Source organism: Watersipora subatra, chromosome 1, assembly GCF_963576615.1.
Source record: "Watersipora subatra chromosome 1, tzWatSuba1.1, whole genome shotgun sequence".
In the NCBI taxonomy this organism is placed as follows: Eukaryota; Metazoa; Bryozoa; class Gymnolaemata; order Cheilostomatida; family Watersiporidae; genus Watersipora; species Watersipora subatra.
Window position 1 is genome coordinate 78273729 of NC_088708.1, and position 25458 is coordinate 78299186.

The window sequence follows — 25458 nt, forward strand, 5'->3', positions numbered from 1 at the left end:
GTAACAAACACCCCACATTACAACTGCCAATTTTGCTGGATATCATTTTATGCATTGGTGTTTGATTGGCAGAACAAGCATTTTCACCTTGCTACAGCAGTACAATCTGAGCTTGATTTATCCTAGTATTATCTAGCTAACAGATTCATGGCATAATATTATAACCTAAAGTTGGATCTCATAGTGTGGTCTGGAATCTTAAAATTGCAAGGCAGAATGATCACACTAAAGCAATGAATTTGACTACTCTACTTTAATGAAGATACACTTGTAACACTTGAGACTAAGGCGCAGATGAACCTAATCTTGACATCTTTGCCACAATTGAAGTTAAATAAATCTATGGAAAAAATTTAGTATAGATATAAACCTTGCCCCATCATATGGGACAACTTTATGTTATGAGTTATGCTATCATTATAGTTTGACTAAACACACAATATCGACTATGAAACCTGATGTTTTGTTAGGCGCCAGCTTTTATTACACAAGTCATAATTGAAAAATGCAGCACAAACTACTTCAACGGAATAAATCTGGAGCTGTGTGTGGCACCAATACCGGGTCGTCCGTGCTTGACAGGTTTATATGTAATGCTGAACTCTCCCAAATAGTGTCCTATCATCTCAGGCTAAAACAATAATAAAATATGATATACATCAATCATAGATAACAGGCATTTTATGAAAGAGAGAATATTTGTAATTCTCTTAGCTATCCTGTTTCACGTTACTAAAATTGTCCAACATAACTTGGAGTTCACTCAATTCACTTTCAACATGATTCTAAAACAAATAAACAATACACTTTAGTAAACATTAAAGGTTGACTTGCAACAAAATTCACATTACAGTTATTTGGTATCAAAAGATTCACTGTCTTACTCTGCTGTGTTATAGGTGCAAAATATGGGGAAATGTGATTACAAGCTCTTAAAAGCTCAAAAACGAACAGTTAATCGCAGCCATCACAAAGCTGCCTAGTTTGGAATCCCCTTATTTCGACGACGTACTCAACGTGGTTGTTTTGACACAATGTTATCTCTTGAAATTAAAGGCCAATAAAAGGCTAGATATAAAACGGCTAGTAGCACTAGTTTATGACAAACACTTCGGGTTTTACCGGAAAGCCCTTATCAAATATAGATGCTCGCCACTTTGCAGTTTCGCTTCAGTTTGGTCTAATCTAGTCGTTATCTGATCATGTGACTCATACTTCCTGCCAAATAGCGCGAACAATTTCTGCAGCATATTTTTTACTATCACAAGCACAAACTATTACAAGCTCCTAAAAGCTCAAAACCGAACAGTTAATCGCCGCCATCACAAAACCGTCGTAGATTAGAATCTACGAGTTGGACGTAGTTGTACAAGATGGCTTGTTTACACTTTCACGCAACCTCATTCGTCAAAATATTTTCACAAATATACTTCACGCATTCAATAAAACTATGTCTATTATTGTTACACGTCTATTTTATCGTCATTGTAATGCTGTCACTTTCAGCACTGATATCTTATAACTGACCGTAAAAATTCGTTTAATTTTTTAACCTTAGCTCGAAGGAGTACATATTATTGTCTGATAAACATGACGAGCCTGATGGTCACCTGTGATAATCGAAAAGTGCTGCAGAAATTATTTGCGAAGTATTGGGTCACATGATCAGATTACGACTTGATGATTGAATAATGCCGAAACAAAACTGTAAAGTAGCGAGCATCTATATTTGATACATGGTCTTCGGTAAAACCCGAAGTGTTTGTCATAAACTAGTACTACGATAAGTTTTATATTGAGCTTTTTATTGGCCTTTCAATTCACGTGAGAACATACGTGACAAGACGATAACCAAATTTCGTGGTTACATCATTGAAATAAAGAGATTCCAATCTACGGCGGCTTTTCGTTTTTGAGCTTTCAAGAGCTTGTGATCACATTTCCAAATATTTTGCACCGACAACACAGCAGAGTAAGACATGGTGAATCTTTTGATACCAAATAACTGTAATGTGAATTTTGTTGCAAGTCAACCTTTAACATTTGATTTGTATCATTCTGAGAAAACGTTAAAAATGGGGGGATAATAATGGCCTAGATGAGCTACATAAGGAACTTAGGAGAGGAATGACCATACCGTACCTAACCCATGCCTAAGGTATTGGCATAATGCTGCTAACAACGTTTCACAATTTACTTATTTCATTATATCAATATTTAGTTAAATTTATACAATGACATAAATATCCTAGTTGAAAATTAAAGCAATATGAAAGGCCACGCGGAAGAAATGTATTACTATAATTAAGATGAATTATAACGCAAAACACGCTTTGTACCATATTTATGGAAAACCAAAGACAAATGTCACTAGCTTGAAAAGAGTACCATCACTTTCTTCAAGTGTCCACACTAAAAGCTAAATTTTACAGAATGGCATAAACTTGGTTGACGCAATACAGGACTCAACTTAGTAACATGCCTCCAAAGAAGTTCACTGAAGAGTCAGCCATATATGTCCTAGCGCGTGTAATGACAAATTGAATTTGAACATTGCATAATCTATGAAAATTTATTATTAATCAGGTATTTCGATTAAAAAAATCTTATTCCTTTATATGTCATTCACAATTACCAGCAGGATAATTTTCACATAATCTTACATTACATACTTCAAGAATTAGTAAAAGTCACTAACAAGAGCTGTGATATAGCTAATGGGTTTTGGATGCTTTACAAAAAGATGAGGCTTACTAATGTTATGACCTATGGTTTGTATTTAAATACTTATATAAGATATATTTTATATAAGAGAAAACAATTTCACCCAAAAATAGTACAATATTTTAAACGTTTTTAAATCACTTTGGCTGCCGCTTATAGATTCTAATAAACATTCATGAATTTCTATTAAAACTTGCATATAACCAACACAGCGTAACTATTGATAATAAGGCCAGCGGTAACAAAGATGGTGCTTACCCTGTGTATTCACTGGTATGATATTTAAAAAATTGCAAAAAATGTCATCAAACTCATTATTTTATTGAGAGCGTGTAATAAGTAAACATGTTCGTCGACACAACGCATTATATTGTAGTGTCAGTGGGTGTGTCAAATCTCTACACTACACATTGGTGAGGCATTTCATCAATGTGTATCCATCCAGGGCTTTAAGAATTGGGAAAGTTGGTGGGTATAACAGATAAAAGGAAAATTTAGCTGCGCATTTATGCAATTCCTTTCATGACCAAACTACTTTGTTCTGTCATTTAACGATGTACTACATTATTAATTGATGTACTCTACGTTTTTGTAGGATTCTATTAAGAAACTTTTAGCTGCAAATAGTACATAATTTGTTCAATAGACAAAACCAACTTTAGTCATGCACTTAAATAGCTCAAATAGCTAAAGTTCAGTTTGAATTTTCCGATTATAAGAATTGATTGAAACTGCAGATTTAAACATACCTTGATTTCAACTTGGTTAAAGGTTTTGCCCTGATATATTCCAACTATGCTACCAATCATTTCGGGAAAAATGATCATGTTCCGAAGGTGAGTCTTCACGCACTAAAACATATCAAGCATCGTGTCAAAAATGCATAATACTATATAAATGGACTAAAGCCAACCAATTATAGAATTCACTAAATTCCTACACACACTGAAAAACCTTCTGCACAATGTGATGAATAAACATTGAAAGCAAATAGAAGAACTGCACACCTCGGGCTTCTCTAAAGCAGGGCATTCTTTTTTTGCTTTTCTAAGACGTTTCAGCAAACTAAGATGTTTCCTTTTAAGTCCTCGGTTGTATCTGCGTCTAAGTCGAGCGCAATACATGTCAACAAGTTGTTCATTAGTCATATCCAACAGCTGGTCGAGATCGACACCACGATATGTGAACTTTTTGAAGCGACGCTTCTTTCTAAGTTCTTCTGCAGCACTAGCATCAGCCTAAAAACCAAATTAAAACGATTATCATAACAGATAAAAATTCCGCTTAGACTGCACACACCTGTGAATTAGTTCTGAATAACAGTTGTAAAAATATTAAGGGCTTGTGTTTATAATGTTTTCTTCATTGTGTAACCCTAAAATAACACTAAAAATAGGTATGAAGTATATGTGTTAAACATAAATTAAAGAGTTCAACGCACAAAAACTCAACGCCTAGATGCTATCAGATTATAAAAAGAGTATAAAAGTTATTATGCCTACCATTTTGCTTGACGAAGGTGAAAGGCCGGATGCACTTATACAGCCTTCGCTCCCCACAAATTCATGTTTTTTGTGTCTATTCCTCACGGGTTTCCAAACCACAATTTATGGCTAAGAGGTCAATGAGATAGCCTGTAACTATTTTTCGAGGCGTGGGTGAGTGACTGAGGAAGTTGATTTCAGACATAGTCGGCCGTGGGGCTATTATGTTTATTTTTTCGTCGAAAAGCTATGACACGTTTTTGAAGTAGCTTTGTAAAATCATTCGATGGATACATAACAAGCGAAACAATATAAAGGTATCACACCATTATAGAGTCTATTTTATTACTACTTTAAAATATCATTATATGCTTTTCCTGAAATAGTGTGTGTTGTCACTAACATGACTTATCAAATAAAATATCACATTCACTCACAAATGTTTTGGTGTAGTTTAAGCTGTATGCCAAATATGACTGAGAAGTGTCATGGTAAAAACATATGCCAAGCTGTATTATAGCCTATGCTGCGACTGCGTTTGAAGTGGTTTAAGTAACTAAACTAATCGTGCAAGTATTATGTCTGCATAACAAAATTGGAGACTGACATACAGGCCCAAACTGTGTGTCAACCTTGAAACACATGTCATGTATGACAGCACTGACATAATCATGTATGCATAGTTTATTAAAATTAGTATTTCTTTTTTTGTGATTTAAAAAAACTAACTATGATTAATTTCTAGTGTGGCCTAGTTGAAAAGAACAAGAGTGTTTGTCGGTGTAAAGTTCTTATCGGTATTTAACCAGGATTATGTAAGTAAAAACCTTGGTAGTACAGAGATTTTAAAATAATAACTTTTAGTTGTTAATAACAATTGTTTGAAGTTAGACATTAGGACTACTACTGATTTAGTTAAGACAGAATCTTAGCAAGGTTAGTGTCAGTCTGTTGAAAGTGAGAATATTTCAGCTTGGTTTCCTTTTTTCTAGAATGCAAAAAATTAATATTTTAAAGCAACATAAAACCATCTCCATTACTGTGTTCTGAATTTTAGTTTGCTTTTATTTTTGTCACGTTTCTTTCATTTTTCATCTCATCACTCTAGTTTATTTCATTGCTCCTAAAATCATACTCCTTTTTTGAGTAGTATGAAGCGCTCATGGTGCATCTCATATAATAATATTTTTAATGTACCGGTGGGACACAGCTTCAATTAGTATGTGTGTTTTACGGGAACGATGTATCTTCCCTCATTCTGGTGCTAATGTTAGTTTCTGTGGTCTGGGTCATGGTTCCTCTGCTTTCGACTTTATTTTCTCTTGTGTGGGTTTTGTCCTTACTGATGGCTTGCAGTCACTGTTCAGGATGTCCTACGGTTTTTAGGTTGATGATGCTGACAGTTATAGTTGTTATGTTGACACTGGGTCTCCTGATGTTTTTATTTTTCCAATTGCTATCAGTTTAATTTATCCTTCATGTAGTAAAGATGTTCTTCCATTTTGTTCAATCCCGTACTTTTGAGAAAGGAGTGACAGTGTGATCTTGTAGTGACTCACATGTAGTAATGGAATGGTTCTGTCATGTGGTGACAATGCTTGGTAGTGTTATCTAGTAGAGAAACACACCGCCAGGACTAGTTTTTTATAAGCTACCTTGGGTGGTCCTAACACTTATCAAGGGCTTTTTCTGGGACTGTCAGATCAATCCGAAGGGATGCATTTTGCAACACGTCCAGTCTGACAGAACCAGGTAGCCATTTCACTTGCTCAATGTGCAAAGGACAGAGGTGGATCTTTAATGTGTCCATGTTGTCAGGGGGGCCTCCAAGTTATGGTCTAGATCCAAAAGACCTAGCCTGGGCATGGCTCTCGTGGGGGATTGGGAGAGAGAGCCTGGGACACATAACAACACACGGCGAAGACAACTCTAAAAGTCGACTTTTGCAGTCGCTACTATCACAATCGTTATTTCCGAAGCAGTATCATGTGACGGTCTTATTTATGATCTACGTGAGTTGTACCGTATTATGTATTATTTTTAATCTGAATTGGCAGCAAACAAACGCAGGTTACTAAGTATGAAATGTTGGTTGCATAATAAATCAATCACGGGAGTTATATTATTTCATATATTCAATTAATTATGTTTTGATTTAAGTATAATAAAAAATTAAATCAATTAAATAAAAAAAATCACAATAACAATACAAACATAGCACACGTATAGCAATAGAACAACGAAAATGAGTTGCAAGCTGCTAGTAAAGAAAAGTTTATCTAGTAAAAAGTAATTTCAGTTTTATTTTACTCGCGAGCCGACCTGCCAACCCAAGAGTGGGGCAATGCGTGAGATTTGGTTTTGGGGTAATTGATGTATCAATGGTAGTATATATAAAATTATTGAAATTGGGGCAAAAATCTCACGCATTTTCATTTTTTATTTGGGGTGATTGCGTGAGTCTCACGCCCAATGCGTGAAAGTTGGCAGGTATGCTCGCGAGTATTATGATTACTCGCAACAGTTATTATGAAAAACTCGGACCTACCAATGCAAAACGGTGCTATCTGAAAGCAAGTACTCTTTCCGAGGCCAGTAGGAAAAACTATAAATTGGTCAAAACTTGCGATAATATGTTGTGAAGTTTGAAACTGTTCTGATCTCAGTGTGACTATGCCTAGCTTTGATAGTAATTTTGAATCGCTCCATTTTTTTTATCAGTATATGAAATGAAACTGCTAACGTGAAAACGCAAGAGAATAGTAACTTATGGTTCTTATCGTTTTATTATCAAACGGGGTACTACGTAACCACCCAGCCTATCAAAAACATAGGGCATTTTACTAGATCAAGTCACGTGACCATGACGATAGGTTTTTAAACCCGCTACATCTATTACATCATGAGATCTGAAATTAACGACACGCTTCCATTAATATCAGTCTGAGCGTCATATGTAACATATGTCGCTAGTTTTGCAGAAGTTATCTTACCTTTTTTTTGCTATGTGTCCCAGGCTCTCTCTCCCAATACCCCACGAGAGCCATGCCCAGGCTACAAAAGACCCAGCAATTTATGGTTGAAAGCTTGCTGAGTGCTTTTTGTCAGATCGGCATTAAGCAGGGCTCGGACCACTAACCCCATGGTTGACAGTCAAAAATGCTACCCACTAGGCCGCCCTGATACCCCAGTGACCCACATATATAGATTATAACACCATTTTTACCGGGAGATTTCAGCAGTCACTTTAAGCTGAAATGATTGCTCATGTACATGTAATTCCTCATCTTTTGTATGAACATTCTGTTTCATTTGTAGCAACTCTCTGACCTGTTACATTTGCTTGTGAAAACGTTTTATATTTTTCAATGTGGAGCACTCTGGCAAGTCGATTTAGTATATTCATAGTATCAGGTGGTCAAGTCTCATGAGATGGTTTGCAGTTTTTCTAGTTACTTGAAGAGGAGTTGCTCGCACTATGGGTAACTATGGGTAACTATGGCACCCATCAGCAGGTGAGCAGCTCTTCTCAGTCTCTGCGCTCTTAGCTTGCCAACAAAGTTTCGACCAAACTCTTCATGGTTCATCTAGTTTTTCTACAACGGGTTTATTATGAAAGCAGTATAGTGCTGTAGAATTTTTTTACACTTTCAGTATTCATAGCATGACTGGAAAACTTCTGCTTGAAATTGTGTTTCTTGGTTTGAATGTAGTACTTTTAGGTATTCCAAAATATGTTAAAATTCTTCCATCTAGATTTTTAGCTGAAATTGAAGCCGTTCTATCTGGTAGATGCATTGCTTCACTTTATCAGATAAAAGTGAGATGATTAGTGAGGTAAATACAAATAAGTGTAAATAAGTGCATTACCTCATTCTTTTAACTAACCACCAAAGTCTATGGCACCAACTTTCTATGGTTTACCTGCATATGAATGATTTCTCACTTTTGAGGTTCTTTCTTTGTGTCATTTTTGCTCTCTGGTAAGCCATACCACTTACTGATGGAATGCTTAGCCTCACCAGTCATTTCGTACCAATACCTTATAATCTGAACAACTGCAGTTATCTTACTTGCCCTCTAGCTTCGGATGATTTGGAGACGCGGTGACCCTCTAGTACGTAATTCAGCCTTTGAAAAAAATTAATTCATTTATTAAATTGTTAATTTGCTTATTTGACAAACTAATTTGGCAATTTAATCATTATTTAATTCATTGATTTAATTATTAATAAAATCATTTTACAAAATAATTTGCTGATTTAATGCATAATTTAATTTGAATGTAAATTATTTTGTCAATTTACTTATGAATGCAATTGTTTTGGAAGTTAACTTGGCAGCTCAATTTTCAGAATTTTTACTCTGCCACCATGGTTATCCTAATATCTCACTGCTGCCTTTAGTAGAAGAGAATTTTGCTAATGTTTAATGTGTCTAATTAGAGAGAACTGGTTCTCATTAAATAGAGTACAAGTTTGCTCTCTATTTAATGAGAACCATGTTAGTGGTAGTAGAGACTTCATAATAATTACTTTGAACTATCAATAACACTTATTTGAAATCAGACACTGGTCATTTAATTACCTGCATAACCCTAACTAGTTATTTATAAGTTTCTTGATTGTTCGAATGTTGTGGCTTTCTTGTCTTATCTTTTTGGGTAATTTTAGAAACATTTTACAGTTTAGTAAATACGAAGTTTGCTAATACATGTATATGCTGCAACTCTTGTAAGTCTATTTGTTCTCATAATGATCAATAATTAATTTATATTAATAATAATAATAGTGAACTTGCAAAGAACAAGTATTTGAATACGAAACTATCTCTTCATTCTGTTGCTCCATCCTAAAAACCATCTCTCTTCTTACACTCATATAGTAACTTATAGGTTAGTATCCCAATCATATTGCTTTAGTGCACTTTATTAATCGTAAGAAGGCTAATAGGTATATACATGTACTTTTATGTACTTTTAGCTCTTTAGTGAGTAACATAATTAATGTCTATGTGACTTTCATTTTGGTATTTCACTGCTATAAACACTCGCTTCAATTTTGGCTGCATAATGTAGTGTTTTGAGATATTAAAGGATAATAAGTTAGATTTGGAATCTATATATATAAGTATCAAAGTTTACGTGTCGTCTTCCGTGAATTGGTGTCTCCAGCTATAGCTATGAAAATCTTGGAATGAAAAGCTCACGTTTTGCTGGATTTTAAATCGCTGAGTTTGCAACCGCAAGTCTCTAACCACACAGTCTTTAGAATTCTGTTGCTTTTATCATATATCATCTACCCTTTTCTCGATTGCGCAGCTAAATGCCGTATCGATTGATACATTGTGCCCACGGGTTACGACACCCTTGTCACAGGGTTGGAAAAAACCACGGTTTTTATGAAAAAGCCGAAAAAACTAGGTTTTTTTGTTTAAACCGGTTTTTATGGTTTTTATAATTTTACCAAGGTTTTTGCAATTTTAAGTCTAATTAACATCACTTACTATAGCTGCATGATTGAGTATTGAACATACATATGTGGAATCATCTGTTAAAGATGGTATGGTGTGGGAGTTGTTAAGGGACAAAAGAGAGAAAACATATGGAAATTTCGGGATGAGTCTTTAATCAAACATGATTGATGAAATACAGAGCAGAAATCTTGTCACATGTAGTGAATATTTTACATGCAGCTCTATGTATAAGTAGGAATTTTAATCCAAGTGATTAGTCGTGCGGTAGTGTAGAGCAAAACATAATGTAGATGCATTGCTAGTGTTTGGAGCAGTGGCAGATGACTCAACTCCTATCATCTGAATACTAGCATCACTGTCTAAATTGGTGTTGTCAGCATAACATTTTGCTACGTGAGCTTTAAGACTATCTGCGTGACCTCGCCTTACGACAGCACACTTGTTACATTTTGCCTTATATCCTTTGCCTTTTGCAGTTCGAGTGAAAAACCGCCAAACGGGATCCTGTTTGCGTGGCATGTGGAAAATTTGAGGCATAACTTTTCAAAACACAAAAAGCTTGGTAAACTGAATTTTAACAATCCAACTACTTTGGTTTGTGCCCAATAAATGTAATATTAGTTTGCAAACTTGAAGCTTTTGCCCAAAAGGATTTTATTGTTTTAATTTCTAATCATAAGTAATCCTAATTTCTAATCATAAGTAATCCTTTCTCACTGGTCAGACTTGAGAAAGTATTCATTCATTATTAGAGACGATGATTGGATTAGTATATTTCACATGGTTTTCATATTTCATCATTAAAGAGATCATCATATCACTTGATAGAAACCAATTGAAAAGGAAATTCATAATTCATTGTTGATCTAGGATTTCATGTAGTTTCATCTTGAGCTCTGCCATCAATTTACTACTGTGTCCTAAACAAACTTCCACAGCTGATAATTACATATAATTGCATTTCTACTGCACATGAACCACTAGGAGCTTAAAATATTATGTTTTTCACAAAAAATAAATTAAAACCGAAAAAACCATTAAAACCGGTTTTTTCAGCTGGTTTAAACCGGGTTTAAACCACTTGGTTTAAGCCATTGGTTTAAACCGAGCCAACCCTGCCTTGTTATAAAGTATTTTTCGCCTGACTCTATGAAGCACGATGCTTTTTTGTCATCGCCATACTAGGGCGACTTTGTTTTCCGCCACACAATATCAACAATAATTTCTCTCGAAATTAAATTTTGGCGATTGTTATGCATTATCTATTTGCGAATCCATTATGGTAAAAACGACTTCGCAAACAGATCAGTGATAAAATTTTGGTTGAAAGTTTCAAAAATATATACTAAACCTTCCTTCAAGTATGTTTTTAGCAAGCAAGTTATTCAGCATTTATGTTACATGTCTTTCGCGTAGGTAAGAACTCTGCACGTAGTACATTGTAATGTTGCATTTTTTTGCAGATCATAACCACAAAATTCAATAAAATTATTGTAGGTAACTATAGTTACTAAGGTTAACATACTGTATTGTAGGTAACTATAGTTACTAAAGTTAACATACTGTATTGTAGGTAACTATAGTTACTAAGGTTAACATACTGTATTGTAGGTAACTATAGTTACTAAGGTTAACATACTGTATTGTAGGTAACTATAGTTACTAAGGTTAACATACTGTATTGTAGGTAACTATAGTTACTAAGGTTAACATACTGTATTGTAGGTAACTATAGTTACTAAAGTTAACATACTGTATTGTAGGTAACTATAGTTACTAAAGTTAACATACTGTATTGTAGGTAACTATAGTTACTAAGGTTAACATACTGTATTGTAGGTAACTATAGTTACTAAGGTTAACATACTGTATTGTAGGTAACTATAGTTACTAAGGTTAACATACTGTATTGTAGGTAACTATAGTTACTAAGGTTAACATACTGTATTGTAGGTAACTATAGTTACTAAGGTTAACATACTGTATTGTAGGTAACTATAGTTACTAAGGTTAACATACTGTTTTGTAGGTAACTATAGTTACTAAGGTTAACATACTGTTTTGTTAATGTTTTTTAATGATAAAGATTTAGATGATTTTACCAGGAAGTGTTTGCATTAGATAATTACTATACCACTATACCAATTATATATAATTACTATACCACTATACCAATTATATATAATTACTATAGGTTTCTATACCACTCTATATGTCTACGATATATTCGCCTTATGATGCTAACACTGAAATGAACTAAAATCATATAATTGTATACCAAATAATTTTTCATTGTTGTAACAAAACAGACTATATTTAGCGAATACTTGCTAATGATTTTACATTTAAATACCTTTACAGTTTTATTTTTCTTCCTAATTTATTTCAACAAAACACTTGTTTCATGATATGAAATTTAAAAGTATTTGTATATTGTAATTGTAGTTTGTATATGTTATTCACCCCACCGGGCATTCCCCTAGTTATTAATATGTTAAAAGGGTTTTTATTAATCTCCAATAATCTTAGTTACTATTTTCAATACTAGCTTACACAACAGTGTAACAACATTTTTCAGTTTGTCACGTAGCTTCTGACTAATTTTTTTCTGTATTTGTTCTTGGTTGTATGATTATACAGAGATAAAATTTTGTTTTTGCCAATCATATATCCGATAATGTTTTTTTGTCATGCAGACTATTCCTATCACATGAGAACTATTTTTCTGGTAACATGAAGAAAATGCGCAGTTTGTCTAGGATCAATTAGAATACAGTCGAAGTTTATAGCATGCTTATGCTATAACGATAGACTATGACGATAGCATGCTTATGCTATAACGATAGACTATGGCGATAGCATGCTTATGCTATAACGATAGACTATGACGATAGCATGCTTATGCTATAACGATAGACTATGACGATTGGATGCTTATGCTATAACGATAGACTATGATGATAGCATGCTTATGCTATAATGATAGACTATGAAGATAGCATGCTTATGCTATCGTCATAGCCGTAAGTCAGCACATTTAATTGTACTAACTTACGATTGACGTACTTGTGCTGACTGACTTACGACTTACCCTGACCCCCTTCAGATATTTGAATTTATTTAAAGGTTAATTGACAGCATTTTAAATTACATGTATTTGTACCGATATAATCATGATATTTGTTTTTTCAGTAATCCTTTTAATTTTAGAAGTGCAAAACACAATTTTGAAGACAAAAACACTCATGATTCAACGTACAATCTGTGACATCAGGCGATCACTTTTTTGGCAAAGCGGGACTTTCAAAGCCAACGACTAGCCTATGCATTAACATGAGACAGGGATAATTTTGTTGGCTCCCTTTATACATTTTCCCCATGTAGTCGCCGCGCTACTTTGTTATGGTTATCTAACATGGCAGATAATTATAACACAAGGTCGAAGCAGATTCACAAATACTGAAAATCTGCACCATATTTATACTTGCCTCATTGACTTTCGAGCGGTGCTTATAGAATTCCACCGATTGTCTGGACAAGGAGGAAATCCTTCCTTCGCACAAATAGAAAATTTTAAAAACTGTCCTTAAAACTGCTCTTGGTAGTCATCAGGTTAAAACTTATCAACTTCTCTGATTTACTTTCTTAAATAAGGATTTTGAGCGAACACTTTTTAGATAATCTAACTCAAAAACAAGTGATTTTAATATAATTATATATGTATATATTATATAATTATACTGTCACAGGTGTTTCTGGTCGATATTTTATAAGGATCGCAAATCTCTTTGTCAATTTTCATGACTTGACCATGTTAACAAAACATGCTATTTGGTCGGAATTCTACAAAACTATTATTGAAACGTCATTCTGTAATTTGCCAATGTTACTGTGATAATCATGAGCGCTGCTAAACCCTGTGACACAACATAAGTCATAATCAAGTAATACGTTGTAATCATACACAACATTGTCAAGCGTTTCACATATAATTCGTACACCCCAATATAAATGCTCTGAATATTAAATTGTATAAAGTTGGACAGATCATATCTATGGGCTACTCACAGGCCCTTGTTATTCTTGCTTGTTTATTCATACTATTTTTACTCCCACATTTTTGCACGTGCGTAGATCCTTATTTGGTCTAATAAAACATTTTATTGTAGGAAATGGATATAAGTTTAGGTCTAGAAAGGAAGGGAGTGAAGGGAAAACCTGGTGTACATGTCCATTTCTATTCATCCCAGAATCCAAAAGTTTATAACATTGAACCAAATGAGCTCCCAGCCAGTCTGTCCGCAGAGAATTTATGTATTACCATGTTCAGAGATGAGAACTTTAAATTTGATGAGACGGAATATAGTGATAATTCTAAACCGGCAGCGATCTATCCCGCGTCTATGCATCTATTCCAGCTGTGGGACGTGGAGACGGGGCAGTACAAGGTAGTCTTGTTTCGATTTCACTTAGTTCCTGTTAAAGTAGGGCTTCTGTACATGACTTTCATGTTTTTCATGTAACCTGCTACAGAACACACTTGATCAAATACGCCATGGCTAAATAAATGTTACGACCATAGCAATTAGCTCCAGATGTCCACTGATGTGTACATACTCATACGGAGAGTGTTGTTCTGTACATACTCATCACTCATACAGAGCATTTTGCTGCTGTGGTGTACATTCTCATCGCTCATACAGAGCGTGCTGTTACTGTAGTGTACATACTCATCACTCATACAGAGCATGCTGCTACTGTAGTGTACATACTCATCGCTCATACAGAGTATGCTGCTACTGTAGTGTACATACTTGTCACTCATACAGAGCATGCTGCTACTGTAGTGTACGTACTCATCGCTCATACAGAGCATGCTGCTACTGTAGTGTACATACTCATCGCTCATACAGAGCATGCTACTACTGTAGTGTACATACTCATCACTCATACAGAGCATGCTGCTATTGTAGTGTACATGCTCATCACTCATACAGAGCATGCTGCTACTGTAGTCTACATACTCATCGATCATACAGAGCATGCTGCTACTGTAGTGTACATAACTCATGGCTCATACAGAGCATGCTGCTACTGTAGTGTACGTACTCATCGCTTTTACAGATAAGCAGTTTGTGGTAAGCCATTTTCAAGTCATCAGTTCGGCGATACGGACTTGGTTAGCTTATATATCTCTCTTGCTTTTAATGTCTGTCTTACTAGCTTGTAGCCTATTAATCTTGAGTCTTCTAGACAATGGAGTGCACCTCTGCTATTCCATTGTAGCAAATTCTTCTTTGAGAGAACACTAATAAATTATTTTCTGGTTATGTTAAAAGTGAGCAGGGATTTTGAGCAGTTTCATTGCGTGTTATTCTAAAACCTTCATGAATAAAGAAATATGTCATTAATTTTGGCAGCCAGAGCCACAAGTTCAACCTAGTGGCTGACTAACTACTTAAATTAACACATAGGATTAGCATTGGTTGTGAGTTCCTGATCAGTGCAAACATTTGAGTCTGTTACGCTTATACAGATTTGTGTTTAGCACTAGCATTTTACTGGTTTCTTGTCTCTGCCTCAGCTTAAACGCGAGAGTTATCTTCTCAGCTCCGATTACCATATCAACAACAATGAATGTTTGTCTTAGTGTTAGCATCTGTTTTTACTTTTAGGCACCCAATGATGAAATCTCTCTCTCAGAAACTGTTGTTTCTTGTGAGTTTGTGCTTCGGATCAGGTTTAAATATCCTCCTTCCTCGTTAAAACAAAACTTTGGTGATGTTTGGGAGAGCGGCGCGTTCTATTACTACTTTTTGCAATGTCGACATGACTTCATCTATGATATTCTCCATGATGTCTACCACTGTCATGTTAAGGTATGTACTCTTTAATTGTGTCATGTTAAGGTAGGTATTCTTTAATTGTGTCATGTTAAGGTATGTACTCTTTGATTGTGTCATGTTAAGGTATGTACTCTTTGATCGTGTCATGTTGATGTATGTACTCTTTGATCGTGTCATGTTAAGGTACGTACTCTTTAATTGTGTCATGTTAAGGTATGTACTCTTTAATTGTGTCATGTTAAGGTATGTACTCTTTGATTGTCATGTTAAGGTATGTACTCTTTGATCGTGTCATGTTGATGTATGTACTCTTTGATCGTGTCATGTTGATGTATGTATTCTTTAATTGTGTCATGTTAAGGTATGTACTCTCTAACTGTGTCATATTAAGGTTTGTACTGTTTAATTGTGTCATGTCAAGTTATATACTCTCTAGCGGTGTCATGTTAAAGTATGTACTCTTTAATTGTGTCGTGTACTCTCTAACCATGTCATGTCAAGGTATGTACTCGCTAACCATTGACATAACTGTGTCATGTCAAAGTATGTACTTTCTAACAGTGCCATTTCAAGATATGTACTCATTGTCTGTTTCATTTCAACCGTACAGTTTTTGTGTTTGCCTTGCACTGCCAGAAGTGTATACGAGTGCTGTATCTGCCCTAACAACCAGAATAATCTATTATTGTATCTGCCCGTAACATCCAGAAGTTTATAATTATTTTGTCTGCTCAACCCATCTAAAGTGTACATGTAGTTCTTGTGCCCAGCAAGAGGTGCAAGATGCAGTTTGTAGCGATATATTTGTTATGTGTTTCCATCATTTGTTATGGGTTACCCAGATCACAACTTCCCCTACATTATATAATATATATTACATAATTCTATGGAAGTTTAAGTTTATGGAATGTCCTTCGCTTTACAGAATAGTCGAGTTCTATATCTATCTATGTTAGCCATAAAATCAGGAATGGTATCCTGACAGGGGTACATGGACTTACAGCAAAAACATGCAATAATACAAATGAAGAATTATTTTTTATATTCTATACGAAGCATCTCAAATAGTGTTTGTCATATTTTTCAATTTTATTTCTCCATTTTATCATGATACCCTCAAAATACAGGACTACTAGGCACCACAGTGCAAAGACATTATCACATGTGCGAAAGTCCTTTATAAATTTATATATAGATATGCAACAACTTGCAAATTTATAATTGTCTACTGTAAGTAATAGAGGAACTATACAAAGGGGTATCTTACATTATTAATAATAAACTTCTTTCGCTTCAAATCAGTTTTACAGAAGTCTGTGCTCCAACAGTTTGCAACTGGCTTCAGCTGTCCTAAGGTTTATAAAACATTGATAGTCTATCATGAGTCTGTCTGCGCACCAACAACTTTCTATTAGTAATTCTTACACCCATGCTAGATTGGGTGTTAGTCTTATAGTTTTTAGACTCTGATGTATTCATACACAGAGTTTAGACAATTATCTTGAAAGAACATGGCATCAGTGGCGGTACTGTTCAGAGCTCCATAGTAGAGATTTGCTTCTCAAGTGGTCTAGCTTGTAAGCTCATTCCTCAAACAGCAATTACTAACAACCAGTTATATATTTAAGGTTTGTTGTTGGTCGAAAGCTTCTGTTAGGAGAAGCAGCTCAAGTACCTGAAGTTTAAAGACATGCAAAGCAGTGCAAAAGCCCAGACGCCCTCTGAGCATAGATTATCACCTTTTTCTAGATCTACCCATCAGCTGCTTCTGACTTGAAAAGCTCTATTAGTTTTACCAAGTGTTTTAATTTAAACCACATAAAACTACATGCTGTATATAATATAGAGATTCCTGCAAGGTCTCTCCTAGTCCTTCCTACATCTCCATGGCAACATAGTTTTAGAAGTTGGTCAAAAAGTAATAGCGGTACATATTTAGGACATTTAGAACTATCTAGAACATGTTGGGAAGTGCAACAGGTACATATGTTAGCCGTACACACTGGTTCTGTATAGCTTATATACATGTGCTTGTACTGCCAGGAACACCTCTGTGTATGTTGATTTGGCCGTGAGAGGAAGTCTAACTGTACGTATATACTGTACATATTTTGCAGGAAGACCTCTGCATTGGACTCGCAGTCGTCGACATGGCGCGACTCGCATTTGAGAAAAAATACAGCTTGAGGCAGCTGAAAGACAAGTATGCGTACCACACATTCTTGCCACGACATATCGCTAAGAAGACGAGGAACCCAATTGTGAGGAGGCAGCTGAAAAAGCCATCTGACTCGGCTCTTGAGGAGACGTATGAGAATTTTCAATATGTTGCCAAGAGCCCACACCGCCACTCAGTTGTCAGCTACCTCATGCAGCTGCTGCCCTCCGTTCCCGAGTGAGTACGCAACCCTAGAGTAAGCTCACTCGCTATTTTTAAGTGACTGTAAGCTATTTAGCTACCTATTATATAAACATTTATAGAATTCTCTATTAAATCCTTGCAGAACAGAGCATCGGAATGTTAAAATACAAATTAAGAGTATTTTCGGATTTCTGAGCATAAGAGTGTGCGATTTGGATGCATGTTAGACATTTGGATTCTAGTTCTGTTCCTCTCACATTTTCAGGATAAGCACGGGAGTTTTTACCTTGATTAGGGCACACGATGGATACATAATAACTGCGTCCGATAGACCTATTGAGAGTCAAGAAGGGCATGTGTAACTGTGTATCAATAAATCTTGTGACCCAAGATCTCTTGAAATATTTTAATGTTTTTAATGGCATCCTTGCTAAGGTGTGCTAAAGTGTTACAGGTCATTGATAGAATAATTACTATGTCAGTCACATATATTGCTGATAGTGGCATGTAGAAGATAACTCCAAGTTTGTAGGTGGACGTAGGATTAAACCAATGATTGTCGTGTATCCGATTACACGATAGATATTTTCTCCACATTTTATCACGTGTACTTTTCTATGGGTTGTGCAGAAAATTTAAAAGTGCCCTTCATAACCTCTTCACTGTTATTTGAATGTGCTTATTATCTGGGTAAATTGGCAGTGGTTCGGAAGCTTCATTCCAAACAATCAATCCGGTCTTATTTTAAATTATTTAGGAGTTGGTGCTGTTATTTTTTTAATTAAACTTCAAAGTGGATAGATCGGGACCAAATACTTTGGTGTGAAGGTCAAAGGTCACGTACTAGATGATGACATTAAGAGGATAAAACAAGGCAAGTAGCAATGAATCACATAGAATTTATATATACATCTCGCATCTGTATATATAAATCTTAAGGTTGGTCATATGATTTGGTCTGTCCATCTATAGCCATTGGTATCTAGCAATAACAAATCCGTATCGTATCGTACAAGATTTGATTTCAGAACCTGCTGTTCACCAGTCAATTACCTAACCGATTAGGCTACACGAGATGCATTTGGCTCATAGGGCGATATATGTCATTATCTCGGTTAAAATACGCATTGCACTCTGCATTACGCAACGTCACTAAAGCTTGCTCTCACGTCACTAAAGCTTGCTCTTATTAGTAAGTTAGCTTACGAGCTTACTCAAATTAGCCATTGGCAATGTGCCAGGCTAATGGCAAGTGCCAGGCTAATGGCAAGTGCCAGGCAACTACATTACCTGCCACTGCATATAAGCTGTTTTTTACTACCCATGCAACGCCGTTCATTTGGCTAGTCAGATCATAAAAATGAAAGTGAGGCTAGATCCTGTCTCACAACTGAATGCATCACTAAGAAACGTACCATTGTGCAAGCTAATAGATTATTCTTTTAATTATGGATAGGATGATCAGTTCCTGTACATCAGATCGCTGCTTGGTATCGTTTGTTGTCACTGCAACTTGTATTCAGATGCAAAGTACCAGCATTATAAAACTTAATCATGTGTCCCAAATGGACTGATGAAAATATACCTGTTTATGTTGATGAATATACCTGATACTATATAAATATACCTGTGTACGCTGATGAATATACCTGATACTATATAAATATACCTGTATACGCTGAAGAATATGCCTTTCGTCTGCAAAGTCACTCATTTGGTTCACCAAATGCATATACAAAAATGGTGGCTGCATACAAAGCACTTTCAAGGTTCTCATGTTAACTCCCAGTTTGCTATAGCAATGCATGTCCTACATAATACTTTCATCTTATGTTAGAGAAGCCATGGAAAAGGATGAATAGCTGCCATAGAGTTGTTGGAAAAGGATGAATAGCAGCCATGGAGTTGTCCACACACATGTTTCTTATGGCTCTAACCAAGCCCAGTTAAGCCTGGTTCTCATATACGCCGCAAGCACCCGTGGCAGGATTACAGGGCTATCGGCGGGAAAAAATGGAAACCTGCGCGCCGATTACTGCTGGTAGTTGCCGACGGTCAACGCAAGAGTTCAGTGCTGTTCGACTTTTGCAAAGAGCCGCAGGCAAAACTTTTTCAAAATGCACTGTACAGGTGAAGGTCAGCACTTTTTATACGATCAACAGCAACACAGTTTTATGTGAACATAAGCCGGCGGGTCTAGCGCCGCAAGTGTTTTGCTACACAAGATTACTGCCGGGGTCTTGCAGCCGATATGGGGACCATGCATTAAGCCTAGTTCCCATATACGTTGCAAAGCACCGGCGACAGCACCCCAGGCTATTAGCGATGAAATGGGAACCTAACCACTGGGTACCGCCGGTAGTTGCTGGCGGCAAAGCAATAATTTAGCGCTGTTCAAATTTCGCAAAAGACCGCAGGCAAACCCTTCCCAAAATGCACTGTACAGGTGAAGGTCACCATTATAAAAACGGCATGGCGAGCGAACATTTTATTTGATTACGTGATTATGTTTAGCGATGCAGCTTTATATGTGAACAGATGCCGGCTAGCGTTGCAAGCGTTTTACTGCGCAAGTTACCGCCGCAGTCCCGCAATCGATATGGGAACCAGGCTTTAGGGTGCAATGATGTTAAATCCTGGAACAGGAGTTAGTCATTTTGATAAACTAGTCTGTGTCACAATGGCTGTGGTCATATTCTAAATATACATAAGGTTTACACTGATGCAACTAAAGTCTGAAATCAACATGTCCTCAGCTTGCACTCAACATCCAGGAACTTGCACAATACATCAGTATTTTATCATTCTCCCTCCATGTTGCTAGCAACTCATTTCCTGAAAAGAACATCCGTTGAAAGGCCACAAACATAAACCCAGTAAAAATGTATTCATGAGTCATGCCAAAATCTTAGAATATTAAAATTGATCTGGTTGCGCAATCCACTATTGAGTATTGAATTGTAAGTAATGATATTCGCAGTAGACAGTCTCATGCGGACATGTTGGTAGCGTGTAAGCTCCCCTTTTTCACTTTACTATAACGTTCTCGCATCTTCTCCGATATAGTAGACTATATCTCCTCTCTGGAGAAAACATGTTGAGCATGTGATATTTTACACAGGTTTGGTGTACAGTGCAAGTGTTAGAGCTTTATGGAGTTTGATGAGCACTGCTGTCTTTATATTAACCTGAACATTACTATTACTAAATCAAATGAAATATTTTATGGAATAATGCTTTTATGTAATAATGCTTTTATATAATAGGCTTTTGTATGATAATGTTTTTGTATAATAATGCTTTTATATAATAATGCTTTTATACAATAGTCATATAATTAAATTAACTGTTACGTACAATTTGTAAGGCTTTAAATGTTGGGTTATTTCCCATTTATTTTACACGCACTGAAGTTTAGCATGATAAAGGCCTTCCAGAAGGGGCTGAATCAATGTTTTGTGGGATATCATACACTGTACTACACAGTCATTAGTACATGAGCAATGTGAGAACCAATTACAAATAACAGGCGCTGCAGTTCTTCAGTGTCCCAAGCATCAACCAAGCAATGTACCAGACAATGAAGGTGTTAATCGTTTAGCAACGAATGTATCAGCCAAGCAATACAATTTACCTAGTCAGCAGTCTGCCAAATGTCACTCAGCTATGATGGTTACTTACTGTTATTAGTTAATTAAACTCCCAGAGTATCTGAACATGTTTGATTAGACTCTAGTATAACATTCAGTGTATCTGAAAATGTTTGATTAGACTCTAGTAGTACATTCAGAGTATCTGAACATGTTTGATTAGACTCTAGTATAACATTCAGAGTATCTGAACATGTTTGATTAGAGTCTAGTATTACATTCAGAGTATCTGAACATGTTTGATTAGACTCTAGTATAACATTCAGAGTATCTGAACATGTTTGATTAGACTCTAGTATTACATTCAGAGTATCTGAACATGTTTGATTAGACTCTAGTATTACATTCAGAGTATCTGAACATGTTTGATTAGACTCTAGTATAACATTCAGAGTATCTGAACATGTTTGATTAGACTCTAGTATTACATTCAGAGTATCTGAACATGTTTGATTAGACTCTAGTATAACATTCAGAGTATCTGAACATGTTTGATTAGACTCTAGTATAACATTCAGAGTATCTGAACATGTTTGATTAGAGTCTAGTATTACATTCAGAGTATCTGAACATGTTTGATTAGAGTCTAGTATTACATTCAGAGTATCTGAACATGTTTGATTAGACTCTAGTATTACATTCAGAGTATCTGAACATGTTTGATTAGACTCTAGTATTACATTCAGAGTATCTGAACATGTTTGATTAGACTAGTATTACATTCAGTGTATCTGAACACGTTTGATTAGACTCTAGTATTACATTCAGAGTATCTGAACATGTTTGATTAGACTCTAGTATAACATTCAGAGTATCTGAACATGTTTGATTAGACTCTAGTATTACATTCAGAGTATCTGAACATGTTTGATTAGACTCTAGTATAACATTCAGAGTATCTGAACATGTTTGATTAGACTCTAGTATAACATTCAGAGTATCTGAACATGTTTGATTAGAGTCTAGTATTACATTCAGAGTATCTGAACATGTTTGATTAGACTAGTATTACATTCAGTGTATCTGAACACGTTTGATTAGACTCTAGTATTACATTCAGAGTATCTGAACATGTTTGATTAGACTCTAGTATAACATTCAGAGTATCTGAACATGTTTGATTAGACTCTAGTATTACATTCAGAGTATCTGAACATGTTTGATTAGACTCTAGTATAACATTCAGAGTATCTGAACATGTTTGATTAGACTCTAGTATAACATTCAGAGTATCTGAACATGTTTGATTAGAGTCTAGTATTACATTCAGAGTATCTGAACATGTTTGATTAGACTAGTATTACATTCAGTGTATCTGAACACGTTTGATTAGACTCTAGTATTACATTCAGAGTATCTGAACATGTTTGATTAGACTCTAGTATTACATTCAGAGTATCTGAACATGTTTGATTAGACTCTAGTATTACATTCAGAGTATCTGAACATGTTTGATTAGACTCTAGTATAACATTCAGAGTATCTGAACATGTTTGATTAGACTCTAGTATTACATTCAGAGTATCTGAACACGTTTCATTAGACTTTAGTATTACATTCAGAGTATCTGAACACGTTTGATTAGAGTCTAGTATAACATTCAGAGTATCTGAACATGTATTCATCAAATGTAGCTTTGCTGTTGGTGGTTAGAGTACTACCACGGTATCGGGTTCGTCAACTTACTGAAAAACCATGTAGTGATCCTTGTTGGTTAGGCTTCAGTGTTTTCTATCTGAGCCATGAGATAAGGAAAATATACTCATACACACAAACACACCTACTCATACCAACTACTACTTCATAGAACTAGTACAAGGCTTTTATCAGTCAAACTTTTATTCAGTGAATGATGGGGTTTATACCTGCAACACGTCTTGTTTAGGGGATGACCACGGAATATGTTGGCTGTGTGTTCATACAGGCAGCAGGGTTGAAACGCGGGGTAAGATGGCTCCTTGTTGTAGATACGCTAATGAGGAGTTTGCTGTTAAGAGCTTATCAAGCAAGGCTGAGAAGCTTGTTGTACATCCATATGATCAGAAATCTCCAGCAATATACCTCGATTATGGAAAGGTCCGTGAAGATATATTGTCCTTATTGAGCTTTCAGTTTTTATTTTACTTACAGTCCTTCGGCTCATATTTCTTTTGTAAGAAAACTTCCACAATTTTCCTGCAGTAACCCAATCATGTGATGAACTCCCAATCATGTGAGCACGAAGTGGTAAACTTCATCGCTCGTTTCTTTATAAGACAGCTTTGTTCATGACTGCCTGCCATTTCATTTATAACTGCAATTAAAAGAAACTAAATGTTGAGTAGCCAAAAGAATTAGTACAAATAATGTTGCTTATAATGATAGAAAGTAAGCTATGGCATAATGTTTACAGTAAAAAACACCACCAGGTTATTCACACAGGTCACTTAACATTTAATAGTGGCTCAATCCTTGTAAACTTTGTCTTAGTTGGTCGACTAGGAATGCGATAATTGGTACAACTCGGGTATACTTTGTAACGATGTTATCTATGATTATCAGAGTATCTACTTGCATCTCTTCATTTTTATCCCTTTAATTTTATTCAGAATTCTTTGGAACTAGTCGGTCATTTCTCAAGTCTGACAGCAATAGATCTACGGGAGTGCAATGTTCTCCTCCATTTCACCGACTCAAAACCGCAGGTAAAAATCTACCCCTCTGGCGAGCTTTATCAGATATTACTTTGCTCACTTTAGTCAACTCTCAGATAGTTCTTTGTTTTTACCAGCTGCACAACTATAGCTTAATATTCCTACCATAGACCTGGGAGCTTAATCTCTTAGACCGCTATCTTAGCTTATCTCTTACACCACTATCTTAGTTGATCTCAGTATTACGCTCTGTTGTGGAGCAGCCAAAGGTCTCCTTCTACAATAAATGATTATTAATTGTGTTGGTCATGAGATATCCTTTGATGCCTTCTCACTCGTGTTCATAAAACTCTGTAAAGGAATGAAACCATTATGGCTTTCGTGCAGTAAAGGGCCCTTATCACCCTTTATATGGCTTGCAGCATTTGGAGTTGGTAGATGTTCACCAGGCACGGTCTTTTGTCGCTATGCTAGATGGTTACTATCGGCTCATGTATGACTACCATTACCTACTCTCTGACCTCGTCTACTCCCCTATAGTCAAACTTTGGAACGAGCTCAAATGCTATGGTCCTCTGAGGTAAAGCTACCCATTTAGTTGCTGGGCTATGCGCATGCTATTACCAGGCGTAGTATAAGCTTGCTAGGCAATATGTGTAGGCACTAGACATGCTTTATAGCTATTAAGCTTGCTATATATTGTAGCTAGATATGCTATATGTGTAATTATGTGTGTATATATATATATATATATATATATGTAATTCATGCCACATGTTGTAATATATACCACAAGTTGTAACACATATCACAAGTTGTAATACATACCACAAGTTGTAATACATACCACAAGTTGTAATATATACCACAAGTTGTAACACATACCACAAGTTGTAACACATACCACAAGTTGTAATCTATAACGCAAGTTGTAGTACATACCACAAGTTGTAATATATACCACAAGTTGTAACACATACCACAAGTTGTAATACATACCACAAGTTGTAACATATGCCACAAGTTGTAACATATACCACAAGTTGTAACACATACCACAAGTTGTAATATATACCACAAGTTGTAACATATGCCACAAGTTGTAATACATACCACATGTTGTAATATGTATCGCAAGTTGTAATATGTATCGCAAGTTGTAACACATACCACAAGTTATTACATATAATTCATACTAAAAATACGAATGAAAATTTTTATATTGCTGTGATAATCTGCCAAGTTGTTGAAACCAAGCTAACTACTGACTAACAACAGTCAGTC

At 35.6% G+C, this 25458-nt stretch overlaps 2 protein-coding genes across 3 annotated transcripts in view; one reads left to right on the forward strand and one right to left on the reverse strand.

The window, feature by feature from the left end:
• Positions 1–461: 461 nt before the first annotated feature.
• On the reverse strand, positions 462–4319 carry LOC137399170 (small ribosomal subunit protein uS19-like). Its single transcript, XM_068085187.1, has 4 exons — positions 4227–4319; positions 3732–3962; positions 3474–3575; positions 462–631 (listed from the first exon to the last, which is right to left on the reverse strand). Exons 1-4 carry the CDS (start codon positions 4227–4229, stop codon positions 518–520), a joined length of 450 nt encoding a protein of 149 aa, XP_067941288.1. The 5' UTR covers positions 4230–4319; the 3' UTR covers positions 462–517.
• Positions 4320–4455: 136 nt separating this feature from the next.
• Positions 4456–25458, forward strand: part of LOC137399451 (tyrosine-protein kinase JAK2-like) — a 43947-nt gene continuing 22944 nt past the window's right edge. For both annotated transcript variants that reach the window (XM_068085584.1, XM_068085575.1), the window contains exons 1-7: positions 4456–4525; positions 13853–14131; positions 15359–15562; positions 17647–17924; positions 23509–23617; positions 24130–24225; positions 24597–24754. In XM_068085584.1, the coding sequence (XP_067941685.1) occupies positions 13856–14131; positions 15359–15562; positions 17647–17924; positions 23509–23617; positions 24130–24225; positions 24597–24754 (1121 nt within the window). In that variant the 5' untranslated portion in view covers positions 4456–4525; positions 13853–13855. The remainder of the gene's footprint in view (positions 4526–13852; positions 14132–15358; positions 15563–17646; positions 17925–23508; positions 23618–24129; positions 24226–24596; positions 24755–25458) is intronic.